This window comes from Gobio gobio, assembly GCF_949357685.1.
Source record: "Gobio gobio genome assembly, chromosome: 14".
Lineage (NCBI taxonomy): Eukaryota > Metazoa > Chordata > Actinopteri > Cypriniformes > Gobionidae > Gobio > Gobio gobio.
The window spans coordinates 44,292,599-44,308,515 of NC_137107.1; the positions used below are offsets into that span (position 1 = coordinate 44,292,599).

The following is a 15,917-nucleotide window of genomic DNA, read 5'->3' on the forward strand; positions in this document are numbered from 1 at the left end:
GGGGCGCTGTTTCCCACACCAGCTGAGAATTTCCTTGGGAAAATGTGCGATTTCAAGATGCACATTTTGATCTATAATACCTATTTTTAGATTGAAAATCTCAGATATTGTTAATATGAAATGTTCTTAAAGGGACTATAAGAATAGTTTTGTTCACGTCAGCTTGAATTACAAAATGTATGTTGTTGTTGTTGTTGTTGTTGTTGTTGTTGTTTTCAAATGTAGTTTGTGGAAAAAATAGAATGGGAAAAATGCTAATCAGTCGAGATATCAATTTAAAAAACACCATACAGCAAAATTTACAAATCTTTTACATAAAAACAAATGATTGTGGCAAGTTTAATTAAAAAACACCAGAAAGCGAAATTATACAAATATTATTACATAGAAAATTTGAATTATAGCCGCAAGTACTCACTGTTTTCCTGTACAGTTATGCAATATTTTTTACATGAATGTTTTTAGTAAAATAAACAAATAAACAAAAACATGTTGTGAATAAGGAATATTCCATGGATATAATAATAATAATAACAACTACAAAAATAAATAAAAATTGCCTGGGGGTATTAATGTAAAAATCAGAATAATTCAGGTATAAATAGGCTTTTGTAGACAGTCTCTTAACCTGTGTATGTGAATACAGCCACACCTCAATCAACAAAACCAAAGTGTTTTTCTTTTCTTTTTTGTAGTAGTAGTAATCTTTCTTTTCTGAATGTGAAATGTGGTCAAATGTATTAGATGGGCATCATTGATTATGTGGCCTGTATCATTTGGGGACGCGCCTGTATGCACGCGCGCATGCGCACTGTCCTTCCATGAGCTTGCACATATATATATCCATAGTGACAATAACAGCGGCGGGCCGCGGCGTCTCCCATGACAACGGCAGCCAGACAATGAGCGAGCGCCCGGGTGGCAGAAGAGACACGAGCAAATATGTATTTTTGAATTGGGACATTTTTGAAAACGTGTTCTGTCCGTTTACGTCATAATTGCTGAATATCTCGCGACGCGCCATGTAGCGGAGGCCGCGCTCGCTCGCTCGCGCTGGACTGACTGCGCTGCTGGGCGGGGAGGGGAACGATCCGACGCCTGGAAGAGCCTTCGGGAAAAGCGTCGGGAATATCCGCGCATCTTCGAAGCTGGATTGTGGATTTTGCGCGGGGATCGAGGTAAATGTCGCTCTGACGGTGCTCGGGTCGCTCGGGCGTCTCTGATGTCCCTGGTTCTGGCCGCTGACAGGTGCAGTCAGATTATATTTCTGTGATAGTGATAGTAAAGCAGCTCCGTTCATTCATAATCTCTCGTTTGCTGAGCACGCATTGAGAATTGCACTAGAAATGCATCATATTAAATGCATTGTTTCACAAACATTCATTCATTACTTTTGAGGAGGCGTTCGTCAGTGGCGCTGCCTCATCTCGGGCGGATTGTGGGGGGATTGTTCCTCTGTAACTCATTCATTGTTTGGTCTGATGCACCGTCTGGATCTGGATCCGGATGTTGGTTTGTCTGTCTGGGCCTCTTATGTTCTGCTGGTATTATACTGTATAGTGTTCACTATTGAGTATTACTATGTGTAGTATTGAGTATTAACTGCAAACTGTGTTTATTCAATAAAGGCTGGGCTCGTACTGTGGTAATAATACCATGGTAAAGTGATGGTACATCACAGTCAAAGTTTCATGTGTCAAATGTGCAGCAGTACTTGTTGACAGCAAAATGTTTTGTACAAGCTAACTGTTGAAATGTTATTTTGTGTTAATGTTAAAGCAATCATATATATATATATATATATATATATTTCTCTCAATGTTAAGTGTGTGTGTGTGTGTGTGTGTGTGTGTGTGTGTACTGTATAATTAATATGCATATTTGAATACACACACATGCATGTATATATTTAAGTATAATGTGTTTTATATATATATATATATATATATATATATATATATATATATATATATATATATATATATATATATATATATATATATATATATATAACATATTATACTTAAATATATACATGGTACAGTACACACACACACGCACACTTAACATTGAGAGAAATATATATATATATATACATGCGTTTTATATATATATGCAAATATGTCTTAAATATATACATGTATGTGTATTTTCAAATATACATAATAATTATACACCAGACACACATATATTATGTAAACACAAACTTTTATTTTGGATTCTATTAATCGTGATTAATTGATTTGACAGCACTAATATATATATATATTAATTAGTGCTGTCAAATCAATTAATCACGATTAATATATATGTATATGTATGTGTATATTTATATATATAATGGTGGTAACCTCTATAAAAAAAATTACTGAAGATACAAATATGAAGGATATTATGGAATATAATGGCACCATATTGGTTGACCAATAATAGTGATACTTTTTTACAGATTTAAGATAAAGTTCAATCTCTATACCTTGTGGTTCCAAACTTTGTATAGTGACTATGACTCAAGCTCTAAAAAAAGACCAAAAAAGCACTATAAAAGTAGTGCAAATGCACTTACAATATTTCAAAATCATCTAAAGCCATTTGATCACTTTATGAGGAATAGAAGGAGAAAAAAATGAAGTCATTAATTTTGAGTATACTTTCGCCATTTTCCTCATATGTAAAAGAGCAGTGTGGACATTTTGCCAGATAACTCCTTTGAAGGGATTGTCTTTTTTTGTTGTTGGATGAACTGCTCGTTTAAGATGTTTTCCATGCCTCTGTCATGTTTAGGATGGATGTAGGTGCGCTCGCAGGTGGGGACGGTGGTCCGAGAAGAGCGGATTCGGTTGAGGGAGGACTTGAAATTGTGCCGCTGGAAATGTACGACTCGGCCCGAGCAAAGATAGAAGCTAACCTCCGCTGGTTGTTCGCCAAAGCGTACGGTGAAGGTAAGTGCTTCACTCTTCTGCCATCCCTCCTTTCAAAAAGTGACGGTATATTTACAGGTTCCCCAAAACCATAGAAATACCGTTGATAGTGCTGGACATTCGTTCTGGGCACAACACACTCTTGTTTGGCCTTGACTTTTATTGAAATGCTTGCTTTGGATGCTGGCAGAGATATATAGTGACTGGCATGGTGAAAATAGCTCTGATGTGGCAGAAGTTGTGTGTGTGTGTTTGTGTGTAGCTTCTTAGTCAGCAGTTCTCAGAGTCCACTGTGACCACGGCTCCACACTGACCAGAAGAGAGACTGGGAAGGACCGGACGTTCTCCCAGTGCTCTCGTGTTGAGCAGAACTTTTGGAATAAATTATTGTGATTGATGCATGGAACTAGGGCCCAATGAAATTCCTTTTATTTTTTCCCAAAATAAATTTTTCTAAATTCCGTTTTAATGGTTAAATTAAATTTTTGTAATCAAAACACAACAAATTAATTGAAATCATGAAACGAAATACAATTTAACAACTATTTATTAAAAGTTTAATAAGGCCATGTGAAATCTGTTTTATTATTCCCAAATTCCAAGTGTTTTATTTTTACAGTAATAGCGCCCTGCTAAATGTCAATCTTCATGGTTTACTGTTAAAATGGAAGAACAATCATGATTTTCTTTTGATGGGTTGTCGTGAAGACCTTTTGAGTTTCTGTGTCTATATGGTATGATGAAAGTTTTTATCGAATGAAATTGTGAAATGCTCATAAAGTGACTCCCAGAGGAGCTGTAGTCTTGGGCTGAATTCGAAATCGCCCCTATGCCCTTAAATAGGGCATTATTTGAAGGGACAGCCATTTGTAGTGGTGTCCGAAACCATAGTGGGCGTTACTGGGTGCACTCATTCTATCCCACTTTGCACAACAATAACAAGTGTACAGCACCTGTCCGAATTCACTCACTTGTTTTCATTCACTCCTTCAAGTGAACTGTATCAGTGGACTAAAGTAGGGAATAGTGAGTGAGGGTTTAGGGGGCGATTTCGGATTCAGCCTCAGTCTCAGACTGAACATCTGATGCGAATGGCACACAAAAGTGGGAGTTTCGAGGTCGCCATCTGATTGGTTGAATTCTGCAGGATTTCTGGGATACGTGTGTTGCATTCTTTAACGGTGCACCTGGAAACAAAGCCGTTGTGGTGACAAACCCCCTTATGGAAAAAGAAAGCCGTTGTGTTTGCAACTTGTGACAATGAGCACTTATCAGCTGGATTTTCATAAGTATGTGAAGTTCACAGCGCCATTGATGCAATAAACCTGTACAGCGTTCTTGAATTAGCCATTTATTAGATGCACGCCGGTGTGTTAAAGTCGGCATGAAACGGAAGTTGAGATTAGGGATGGCGAAAACTAAACATTTTCTTGACCGACCACCGAGCCTCATTAGCCGGTTGAAACCGGTTAACCGATTAGTTTAAAATATGCTGTGCTATTTGAAAAAACAGCCGCGAGCCGCGCCTGCAATTTCGCAACTCTGTCGCATCTGTCTGCCGCTCTGCCTCCCGCTCTCACACACACACTGTCCCGGCGCCGCCGCCTCCCTTCCACTCACGTCACTTTTTTAAAATCCCCTACAGCGCGAAACATGAGTCCCGCAAACGCGGCGCCGAGGAGCTTGTTTGTAATCGGAGGACAAATGGCTCCTTAGTTTCGAAATGGTTTGGGTACAAGGTGATCGCGTTGAAAATAAAGGCATTTGTCTAGCGTTTGAAGCTCATTTGAAACCTTGCCGCGGCTCATTTTAGAAAATGACAGCTCCGAAGAGTTCGAGGTAGTGCTAACAATAATAAAGAAAGATGATGATCAACACCTTATGTGTTACCACTGAAATGTAGATGTAATATATTTCCAAATGTAAGCCCATCTTATGCGGAATGTTGTCTAATAGACTGCAACACGATAAAACCAAAGGATAAAACAGGCACCTTCAGAATGCGTAAAAGACGCACCGGCCAAGGCAGTCTGTCTCACTGTGTGCCTTCTAATTAAGCACTGTATCACACAAGTTGCAACTTACATCTGTGCCGTTCTTTTTGGTGAAATGATCCCACACACTACTTTTCTTTGCACCCTTCATACTGTTGTCTGCCCTGCTAACCTCGAGTGTTTTAGCCTGTTTACTTTTTGCAAACCTTGTGAGCGCGCAAACCCAAACGCTGTGACCTCGCGCCAAATGTTTTTATTGGTTTATTAAGTACAAACAGGCGAGTTATGAAAAATTGAGTGTGAGGGATTTGTTCACTTCACACAAAAAGATTTTGGAATGAGATGGCTAACTGTAGTAGCGTTTAGTCCACTGTCTATAATAGCCTAATTTAGAGATCACTTTTTTTTTTTTTAACCGACAACTGACAACTTTGATCGGTTAACATTGATACGGTCAACCATCGGTCAAACGGTCATTGGTTAACAACCTAGTTGAGATCGTCTTTTTCTCCTTATTGTGACGTATATCCGAGTGAAACGGCTTCTGAAATTAGAAGAAATGTAGTGCGGGGCTTGATTTCGTCCTTCGGGAATTGATTGGATCGTTGGAAATTGGGTGTTGCTAACAAAATGGAGGCAGATTTGAATGCCAGTTTGCACTCAGTTGTGGAGAAAAACTCGATCTATCTCTTAAATAAATGTATTTTCTCTCTAAATCTTTTCTACATATGTTTCTGAGCATATTTCCTCACTTTTCGCTGGTTTATGCTACAGATTTCACTTATTTTAAGCCTTTTATGGCTTTATTTCTGTAACACTTTTTTCTCAGCTCTCCCTTATAAGGGGGGCGCGCCCTCCACACACGCTGCATTCCTAAGTGCGAGCCGTCACCACAAGCTGTTCGTCCGACTATATTGAGTAATTTTTACATAAAAAAAGCTTTTATTTCTCTTATATTTCTCTCTTTTTGCAAATATAAAAAAACGAATTGTAAAATTTGATTTCATGCCGCCTTTAATGTAGGGACATCGACTTTGCATTTTCAGGCCCCTACACATGACGCGGAACAAAACAAACTGTGATTGGTGGCTTTACATGTTGGTCAGGCGTCCTCTTAGGCGGCCATTGAAAGCCGCGATGGAGTCCAGACCTTCTGATCCAGATCAGCTCTGGAGATGAAGTGCATGTGTTCATGTCCTCATATAGTGAGGACACCACAAGCTTGCTCACTCTCTAGTTACCTCAGGATGGGAAGAGCAAATGTAAAATGATTAGCGTAGCTGCTGTTCATAAGATTTCATGTGCATTTGATCCGATATAACTGGAGTACTAATGTACTAAAGAACATTTGTGCATGTGAAACGCTGGATTTGATAGGCAGGGAGGAAGGTGATGATGATGGGTGTGTTTTCTTCTAGCAGTGTCTTGAGTTTAATCAGGGGACAGAAATAACGCCGCCAGTGTTACATCACAAATCCTACAGACTGAAATAGCTGTGTGTGATTGAGGGAGAGCACCGGTGTGTGAACGTGCATATGGCGTGTTGATAACCCAGAGTGATGCTACATGATTTCTGTTCGTCTGCTAGTAACTGGAGGTCTCATAAAGCTGGTGATTTCTTCAAATAGATCATTATATAGAATCAATCATTTGGATTCATTGAAACAGAAAATGCTGATATAATAACCATTATGTACAGTACTTGTATGTTATGACCAATAGGTGATATCATGGCTATATGATTTGAATCATTATTCTAATGTGTATAATATCTTAATATCTTCATGCCTTAGCAGATTAGAGCTGTATAGGTTTGTTAGTACACCTTGTTAGTACCGGGTTGGATCCCCTTTTGCCTTCAGAACTGCCTTAATTCTTCATAGCATAGATTCAACATGGTGCTGGAAACTTTCCTCAGAGATTTTGGTACACACTGCATGGAAAATGTGATTGTGAAATTTTCTAGTTGATGAATGTTCGCAGGAATGTGCAGGTAGCACATATAATTGTCGGGAACTGACGATAATTGACTTGGAATCAGCTTGGCAGTTGACACGCCCATGCTTAGACTAATTACCTTGTGTGGCACTAGAAGACACAAACACACACACACACACACACACACACATACATACATATACACCATATTTCTATACTATATATACGTTTTGGGACGCCTGCCTTTACATGCACGTGAATTTGAATGACACCCATTCTTAACCCGTAGGGTTTAATATGGAGTTGGTTCACCCTTTGCAGATATAACAGCTTCAACTGTTCTGGTAAGGCTTTCCACAAGGTTTAGGAGTGTGTTTATGGGCATTTCTGACCGTTCTTCTAGAAGCACATTTGTGAGGTCAGGCACTGATGTTGGACGAGAAGGCCTGGCTCTCAGTCTCCGCTCTAATTCATCCCAAAGGTGTTCAATCGGGTTGAGGTCAGGCCAGTAAAGTTCCTCCACACTAAACTTGCTCATCCATGTCTTTATGGGCTGACGCTTTGTGCTCTGGTGCGCAGTCATGTTGGAACAGGAAGGGGCCGTCCCCAAACTGTTCCCACAAAGATGGGAGCATGGAATTGTCCAAAATGTCTTGGCAAGCTGAAGCATTAAGAGTTCCTTTCACTGGAACTAAGGGGCCAAGCCCAACCTCTGAAAAACAACCCCACGCCATAATCCCCCCTCCACCAAACTTTACACTTGGCACAATGCAGTCTGGCAAGTACCGTTCTCCTGGCAACCGCCAAACCCAGACTCGTCCGTCAGATTGCCAGACGGAGAAGTGTGATTGGTCACGCCCGGTGAACATGTCTCCACTGCTCTAGAGTCCAGTGGCGGCGTGCTTTACCCCACTGCATCCCACGCTTTGCATTGCACTTGGTGATGTAAGGCTTGGCTGCAGCTGCTCGGCCATAGAAACCCATTCATGAAGCTCTACGCACTGCTCTTGAGCTCATCTGAAGGCCACACGAAGTTGGCAACTTCTGCTCACTGTGCGCCTCAGCATCCGCTGACCTCACTCTGATTTTACGTGGCTTTACGAGTTGCTGTTGTTCCCAATTGCTTCCACTTTGTTATAACACCACTAACAGTTGAGTGTGGAATATTTAGTAGTGAGGAAATTTCACGAATGGACTTATTGGTGGCAACCGATCACGGTACCAAGCTTGAGTTCACTGAGCTCCTGAGAGAGACCCATTCTTTCACAGATGTTTGTAGAAGCGTCTGCAGGCCTAGTGCTTGATTTTATACACCTGTGGCCTGGGGGAATCCCCAGGCTGTGAATGGTCAATAACTGAGATGTCATCAGGCATCCACAGGGACAAAAATCTGGCTTTTCATGCAGTGATTGTCATGATAGCATTACGCAGTTTCTGCAGATTTGTCGGCTGATGTGTCACTGACTAGATACATTTAAAATAATGTAGACCTCTTTTTACTGGTAACATAAGATATTTGTTATGATCAGGACACACAGATATTCCCCCAATGCATTATTATATATTATAGTCATCAACATATATATAGTAGTTTAATGTAGTACTGTCAATAAAGCTCATTTTGGGTGAACAATACACAATAAAGATTGTCACAAATCACAATATATAATGTTGTATTTTTGTATTGCGATATTATTACACTGCGATATTATTATATATTGGCTGTGTGACTTTTTTGCACTGATGCTTATGTAACATTTTGAAAAATGTGATGTTTTTTTTATTTTATATAAATTAAATGGATATTATATAGGTATAGAATTATATAAATCATTCTGAAAACTTCCCTCTTAAATGAGCTTTGTCATTAATGCTTATAGATCCATATTGACCTGTACGATTTCTTTGGCCCTGTCGACCTCATGCATATGAATGAGGGAACCGGATCTAAATTAAGCGCCCTCATTTGCCTTATATTGTCCATGTTTGAAATGCCATGCATACGGTCACAAAACAGCGTTTACATTATGCAGATCTTTTAAATAAACGATTCTGAATCTAAATGTTCAGTTGCTGCATGCACTCGAATATTTCAGAATAAGGATGAGTTATAGTATTCGACTGATTGTCCTTTAAAAACCGGTTTTAAACCTCAACCTGCCTCTTCAGCTAAAACAGAGATAAAGACAATTCGATGTGATATTGCGGGTTCATGGGAAGTCTTGCTCTGAAGCTCTTTGTCCAGCGTGGAAGGTGTGGTCAGATGTCATCGTGAGGGAAACCCTCCGTGTGTGTGACCCACTTCTGACTGTCAGACTTTATTTATTAATGAGAAGTAGTGCACACGCCTGTACTGGCTCTCACACACACACACACACACACACACACACACACACACACACACACACACACACACACACACACACACACACACACACACACACACACACACACACACACACACACACACACACACACACACAGGAAGCTGTCTATGATGTATATAGAATTATTTAAAATATTATGTTGATATTATAAAATAAAAATATTTATTTTTGTTATAATATATTCTTTGTATAGAAGTGTGTGTGTGTGTGTGTGTGTGTGTGTGTGTGTGTGTGTGTGTGTGTGTGTGTGTGTGTGTGTGTGTGTGTGTGTGTGTGTGTGTGTGTGTGTGTGTGTGTGTGTGTGTGTGTGTGTGTGTGTGTGTGTGTGTGTGTGTGTGTGTGTGTGTGTGTGTGTGTGTGTGTGTGTGTGTGTGTGTGTGTGTGTGTGTGTGTGTGTGTGTGTGTGTGTGTGTGTGTGTGTGTGTATATATAGTATATAAGGATTATAATATAAAAATGTATTACAATTATTACATGTTATGGATTATTTAGTAATATTCCAAAAATGTATTTTAATATTTAGATTTTAAATGTAATATTATTATTATTATTTAAATAAAAATGTATATGGTATTTAAAAAATAAAATAAAAAAGAATATTCTGGGATATCAAGGGTTATCTACATTGCAAACAGCCAGTTTAGGAGATGAAATGTGTTTGTGGTTGGATGTTTATCTCAAAAGAAAGTGGCGCCATGGTAATCTGGAAGGTTTTGTGAAACATTTAGGGATACTAGAGTTTACTCTGAGCAAACAGTACGAATTTACTGAATTCCGGAGGAATGGTGCATTTCCAAGTGAAAACACATATTGCCCAGCCCCGAAACTGTTAAAACGCCAAGGCTTTTGACATAGCAGTACAACTTCCTGGAAAGCTGCTATGAAAGGATGCGTATTGTGAAGAGCACAATGCAAATCAATCTGATTGGACTTAAATTTCAGAGTGGCAAGTCCAATTTTCCAGCTTGATTTCAAACAGATCCGTTCCTCTGTCTCTTTCCACACCATCAAACGGATCTCACACATTCACATCCATCAAACGCCCCACCAGAGCTTTGTTAGGATGCCGTCGTACAGCCTGTTTGCACCATAACTATATTAGCATCCACACGATATCTTTGTTTATTAAAAGCGCACTGTCGCTTTAAATTCTCGTGCTCCTTAAAGCAGGATGGATTATGATTGGTTGTAAATGTTTTAATCATTCATCAGATGGAAAAAAAGTGATTCCAATGATACCGCTCCTCGTTGCCGTTATCATTGTGGTGTGGATTCTGCTATTCTTTTATATTTAGAACAATATCTTTATCGTTATAGTTATCGCCCTTAGTGTGAACGGGCCTTTCATGTTGTCTATGTAGGATTTGTAAAATGCAGTTGCATACGTGCACACACACACACACATACACGCATCTCATCAGGGGTTATTTGACAGTCCGCCGCTGTTAATCTTCCTCAGGCTTTAATCTGACTGGTTGACCTTTGACCTCCTACTGTAACGAAACCTCAGAATGACCCTTGGTGGATGGGGAAAAGCCTACAAAAACACATCTATCAGAGAGAAACAGAAAATGTAAAGGGGAAAGTGGCGTTTTGGACTTAAAGTTATAGTCAACTGTGAGCGCTTTCCACCTGCTGGACTGTCGTCATTAACTAAAGCTGCTTATCATCTTGACAACGCTCTCTTCTCACGGCTAAATCAAGCAAACAAGGTCAAACACATGAACAAATGAAATAAACATTGTGTCGCTGCTTAGCCACATTAGCCTAGCGGTTAGTTATAATCAGCCTAGCTCTGAAGACGTGAATGTATAATCACATCGAGACACCTGATGTCGTCTCTTTCTGTGGAAGTGTTTGTGAGATGCGAGATGTTAGCCCTTGACCGCAGTGTCTAACTGTGGCTAATCTCAAAATCACCCGTCTGACACTTTCGTTTTCTGTCCGTGTGACATGACATGATCTTTTTCTACAGTTTTCTACAGTTCACTTGTCACTTCTCTTCTTAAAATGTATTGATAGTTAGAAAAGAGATGGCAAAGTCACATTTTACCCAAATTTATAACAAACAAACTAAATATTTTATTTTAGGACCATTAAAAACATTCATTATAACAAATATATTTTGAGGTTTTTATAATAATAATGAATAATTATTAATAATTATTTTATAATATGATTTATTATATGTTATATGATAGATTATAAAATTATAAAAATACATGTTTTATAAAAAAAAAAAAAATCTTGTATATTATTATAATTATATTATTATTTTAATGTTTCTAAATACATTTTTTCTTGATAGATTTTCTATACTTTATTTTATTTATATATATATATATATATTATATATATATATATATATATATATATATATATATATATATATATATATATATATATATTATATATATATATAATATTTATCAATCAGTGTTATTTTAGTATTGTACTATTATAGTTCTATTTTTATTATTTTATATTTTCTGTTAATTTTTTTGGTTATTTTTATTAGTTTTGTAAATATATATTTTAAATATATAGTGAAAACGATATATTTATATTTTATAATTATATAGTTTTCATTGTTTTATTTTTTATTTTAGTACTTCAGCTTGAAAATGAGAAATGTTGCCTGAAATACTAAATAAAATACACTTTTTTTCAAGTAATGTGTATTTGTTGATTTATAATTAATTATATAATTATAATAATTTATTAAAAGACATTATATTGTTGTTATGAGTCATTAGTGGTTTATATTGATTTGGTGCATGTATTACAGGTTGTCATAATTCTGTGTGTTTGTGTATAAAAACAAGCTCTTTCTCTCTGTGTCTGTTTGTCTGTCAGAGCACATCCCGGCTGACCTGCGAGACCCGTTCTACACGGACCAGTACTGCGTTGAGCACATAAAGCCTCCGGTTCTATCGCTGCTGCTGTCCTCGGAGCTCTACTGTAGGGTGTGCGGGCTCCTCCTGAAAGGAGAACAAGCGTCTGCACTCACCTCCCACCAGGCCGTCATCCAAACGCTCGCACGACGGGGGATATACGTCAGAGAACCAGACGACACGCCTGTTTCCCACGACGACCTCTCGTCCACCCCGATTAAGATGGTGTGTTTTTGACCTTTTGACTTCTTACCTGAAGATAGCACAGTGTTAGGGGCTTGTGTTAAAGGGTTAGTTCACCCAAAAATGAAAATTCTGTCATTAATTACTTACCCTCATGTCGTTCGACACCCGTCAGACCTCCGTTCATCTTCGGAACAGAAATTAAGATATTTTAGTTGAAATCTGATGCCTCTGAAAGTCCTCCATTGGCTCAATGGTGCTCTACACTCTCAAGACCCTTAAAAGGTACTAAAGACGTCGTTACAAAGTCCATCTCACTACAGTGGTTCTACAATAACTTTATGAATCGGCGACAATAGTTTTTGTGCGCAAAAAACCCCTAAATAACGACTTATATAGTGATGACGATTTCAAAACAAAGCATCATGAAGCTTCGAAGCGTTATGAATCACTGAGCCGAATGATGATTTGGATCGCGTGTCAAACCGCCAAACTGCTGAAATTTGGCGATTCAAACCACTGAATCGACTCAGTGATTCATAACGCTTCGAAGCTTCATGATGCTTTGTTTTGAAATCGTCATCACTATGTAAGTCGTTATTTAGGGTTTTTTTGCGCACAAAAACTATTGTCGCCAATTCATAAAGTTATTTTAGAACCACTGTAGTGAGATGGACTTTGATGGACTTTCAGAGGCATCAGATTTCAACTAAAATATCTTAATTTCTGTTCCGAAGATGAACGGAGGTCTGACGGGTGTCGAACGACATGAGGGCAAGTAATTAATGACAGAATTTTCATTTTTGGGTGAACTAACCCTTTAAAGTCTGTGTCTAATGGAGCGCAACAGTCGAGTAAAAATCCCTTTAGTTTTACCCATAGCGAAGCTGATTGTTAACAATAATGTTCAAACCTTAAGACAGACCTGCCATGAGATCTGTGTAGAAGCAACACGTCAGAGTGATTTCAAATCCCATGTTTAATTGCTGAACAACTAAACTACCCATAATCCTGAAGCGACAACCACCACCAATCAATGAAGCATATTGTTTATTATATAATAGTTGTTTCAAAAAAGTCCAATAATTCTTTAACTAAATAATAAAATGAAATATTTAGCTATATATTTAATATAAATATATATTTTTTTATTTACTTCATTTATTCTGGTCAAAATCACCGGAATGCATATTAGAAGTCTTATAGATATAATCTTATAGAAGTATAGTTGTTGGCTATAACAGTATTCATATATTGGTATGATCAAGGACTATAAAACAGTATATATGAGGATTGCTTCATTTGCAGTGATTCATTAAAATGAGTTTATTAAAGCTACACTGTGTGATATTTTCCCCCATCTAGCGGTGAAAAGGTATATGACCAATCAGTGAATATTAGTTTCTGTTCCTCTCAATTCCGATTTCGTTTTAACTCCTACGGTGGCCGATTTAGTCCTCGTCCACCTTCGTCCACATTCGACATGGTGCCATCGAGTGTTAAAACACGAAAGGCAAAGCTTGAATTCATGGGTATGTCCCTCTTTGGCTAATGTACTTTCAAGATGGAGGGGCAACATGGCGACCCGCATTCGAACCCCTCACCCGTATGTATTTTCAATGGCATATTATAAACTTACGAGAATACTTTATTACTTGAAAGAAGTAAATATACATTAATGAGCACATATATTTTTGAAAGAACTAAGTGTTTTTAGCTAAGAATAAACTAAAAAAAGTTACACAGTGTAGCTTTAAAGATTAATGTTGTGATTCATCTCAGATTGACTTGGTTTGATTCATGGCTTGGAACTCTTTATTGCAGAATTTTTTGAAATCACTACTGAGAAAAAAGATTGGAAAATGCTTCCTAATCCAAGGCTGAAAAGTGAGCAATCACTGCTGCGCTCTTTCTCTCTCTCTCTCTCTCTGTGTGTGTGTGTGTGTGTAAATGTTGATCTTGTGGGAACATTTTATTGGTCCCCATGAGGAAACCAGCTTATAAATCATACAGAATTATCTTTTTTGAAAATGTAAAAAAGCAGAACGTTTTGTGTGATGGGTTAGTTAGTGTAAGGTTTGTACAGTATAAAAGCCATTATGCGTATGGAGAGTCCCTATAAAACATGGAAACCCAACGTGTGTGTGGATTTGAGGACAGAGCCGAGGCACAGTATGTCCATCTGCTCAAAACCTGCTGGGGTGATGGAGTGTCGTGTGTGTGTGTGTGTGTGTGTGTGTGTGTGTGTGTTTGTTTGTAGGTCAATGGAAATATCCATAGTTTTTCTCTAATGGACAAACATGCACCCAAACACAAAGTCTCTTTCATTTAGTTTCCATCACTAACTTTCAGAACGATTATATTTACACCCATGGCAGCACATCGTTTGCTCTTCGGTTTGTTATACAAGCTCTAAGAAAGAAAGAAATATGAAATTGCCAACATTTTATTTGCTTAATTTATTCTGATCAAAACCATTGGAATACAGGTCACATTATTTATCTATTGTTTATTATACTATTTTGAATTCACTTGTATTTTTATATGTTCAGTTTTCATTTAAAATTTAGATTAAAGGATTTGTACACTTTTAAATAAACTTTTGCTTATAATTTACTCACCCCCATGTCATCCAAGATGTCCATGTCTTTCTTTCTGCAGTCGAAAAGAAATTAAGGTTTTTGATGAATAACTTCCGCTAAGCGAGGTCAAAATACGAGCAGAAACTGATCGTTTCGCTAGATAAGACCCTTATTCATCGTTTAAAGCCCTTTGAAGCTGCACTGAAACTGTCATTTGGACCTTGAACCGTTTGGAGCCCATTGAAGTCCATTATATGGAGAAAAACCCTGGACTGTTTTCATCCAAAACCTTAATTTCTTTTCGACTGCAGAAAGAAAGACATGGACATCTTGGATGACATGGGGGTGAGTAAATTATCAGCAAAAGTTTATTTAAAAGTGAACTAATCCTTTAAGTTTAGTAATTAATTATGTGCATTTGTCATTTTAAATATTTATATATAATTTTACTTTTTATTTAATATTTAAATGTATTCATATCAGTCTATTGCCAAGGCAACATGTCTAGTTTTCATTTACGTTTTTAAGTTTATTAAAAAACAATTTTAGCTTCATTTCAATTACCGAAGAAGTTTTAGATGTTTTGCTGCTTCCCAGGAAAACTTGAAAGCAGCAATACTCAAGTACACATGCAAGTTCAAATGCTCGATTTCATGCGTCATTGCTTCCGATGGGTGTCAAAACACCATTCATAACGCAATGCATGTACTTGTGCATTCTCAGCATTGCCAAAAGAGGCACTATAGTGGACATTAGCGCAGATTCTCTTCTTGTATGGTCAGTTTGAAGAGAATTTCGCTGAGCATGCTGACATGTTTATAGCTGCTATCAGTACTAACGCATCCGATTGAAGGAAAGCTCTGAGGTTTGTGTGTGTAGAGTGAGTTTCTGGATGAACTCCCTCCGCCACAGACACACAGACTCCTTTCCCATCATAACACGCAGGCAGTGGACTTCCTGTTCTGCTTTCTATTCTTCTGCATAGCAGCCAGTTCCCTGACACACACTTGCGCCGTGA

The 15,917-nt window shown here is 38.0% G+C and overlaps 1 protein-coding gene across 1 annotated transcript in view; it reads left to right on the top strand.

Annotated features, from left to right (window-relative positions):
• Positions 1-1,092: 1,092 nt before the first annotated feature.
• Positions 1,093-15,917, top strand: part of camsap1a (calmodulin regulated spectrin-associated protein 1a) — a 40,952-nt gene continuing 26,127 nt past the window's right edge. Inside the window, exons 1-3 of the mRNA XM_079835809.1 lie at positions 1,093-1,178; positions 2,785-2,942; positions 12,097-12,359. Coding sequence (XP_079691935.1) covers positions 2,786-2,942; positions 12,097-12,359 — 420 coding nt within the window. The 5' untranslated portion in view covers positions 1,093-1,178; position 2,785. The remainder of the gene's footprint in view (positions 1,179-2,784; positions 2,943-12,096; positions 12,360-15,917) is intronic.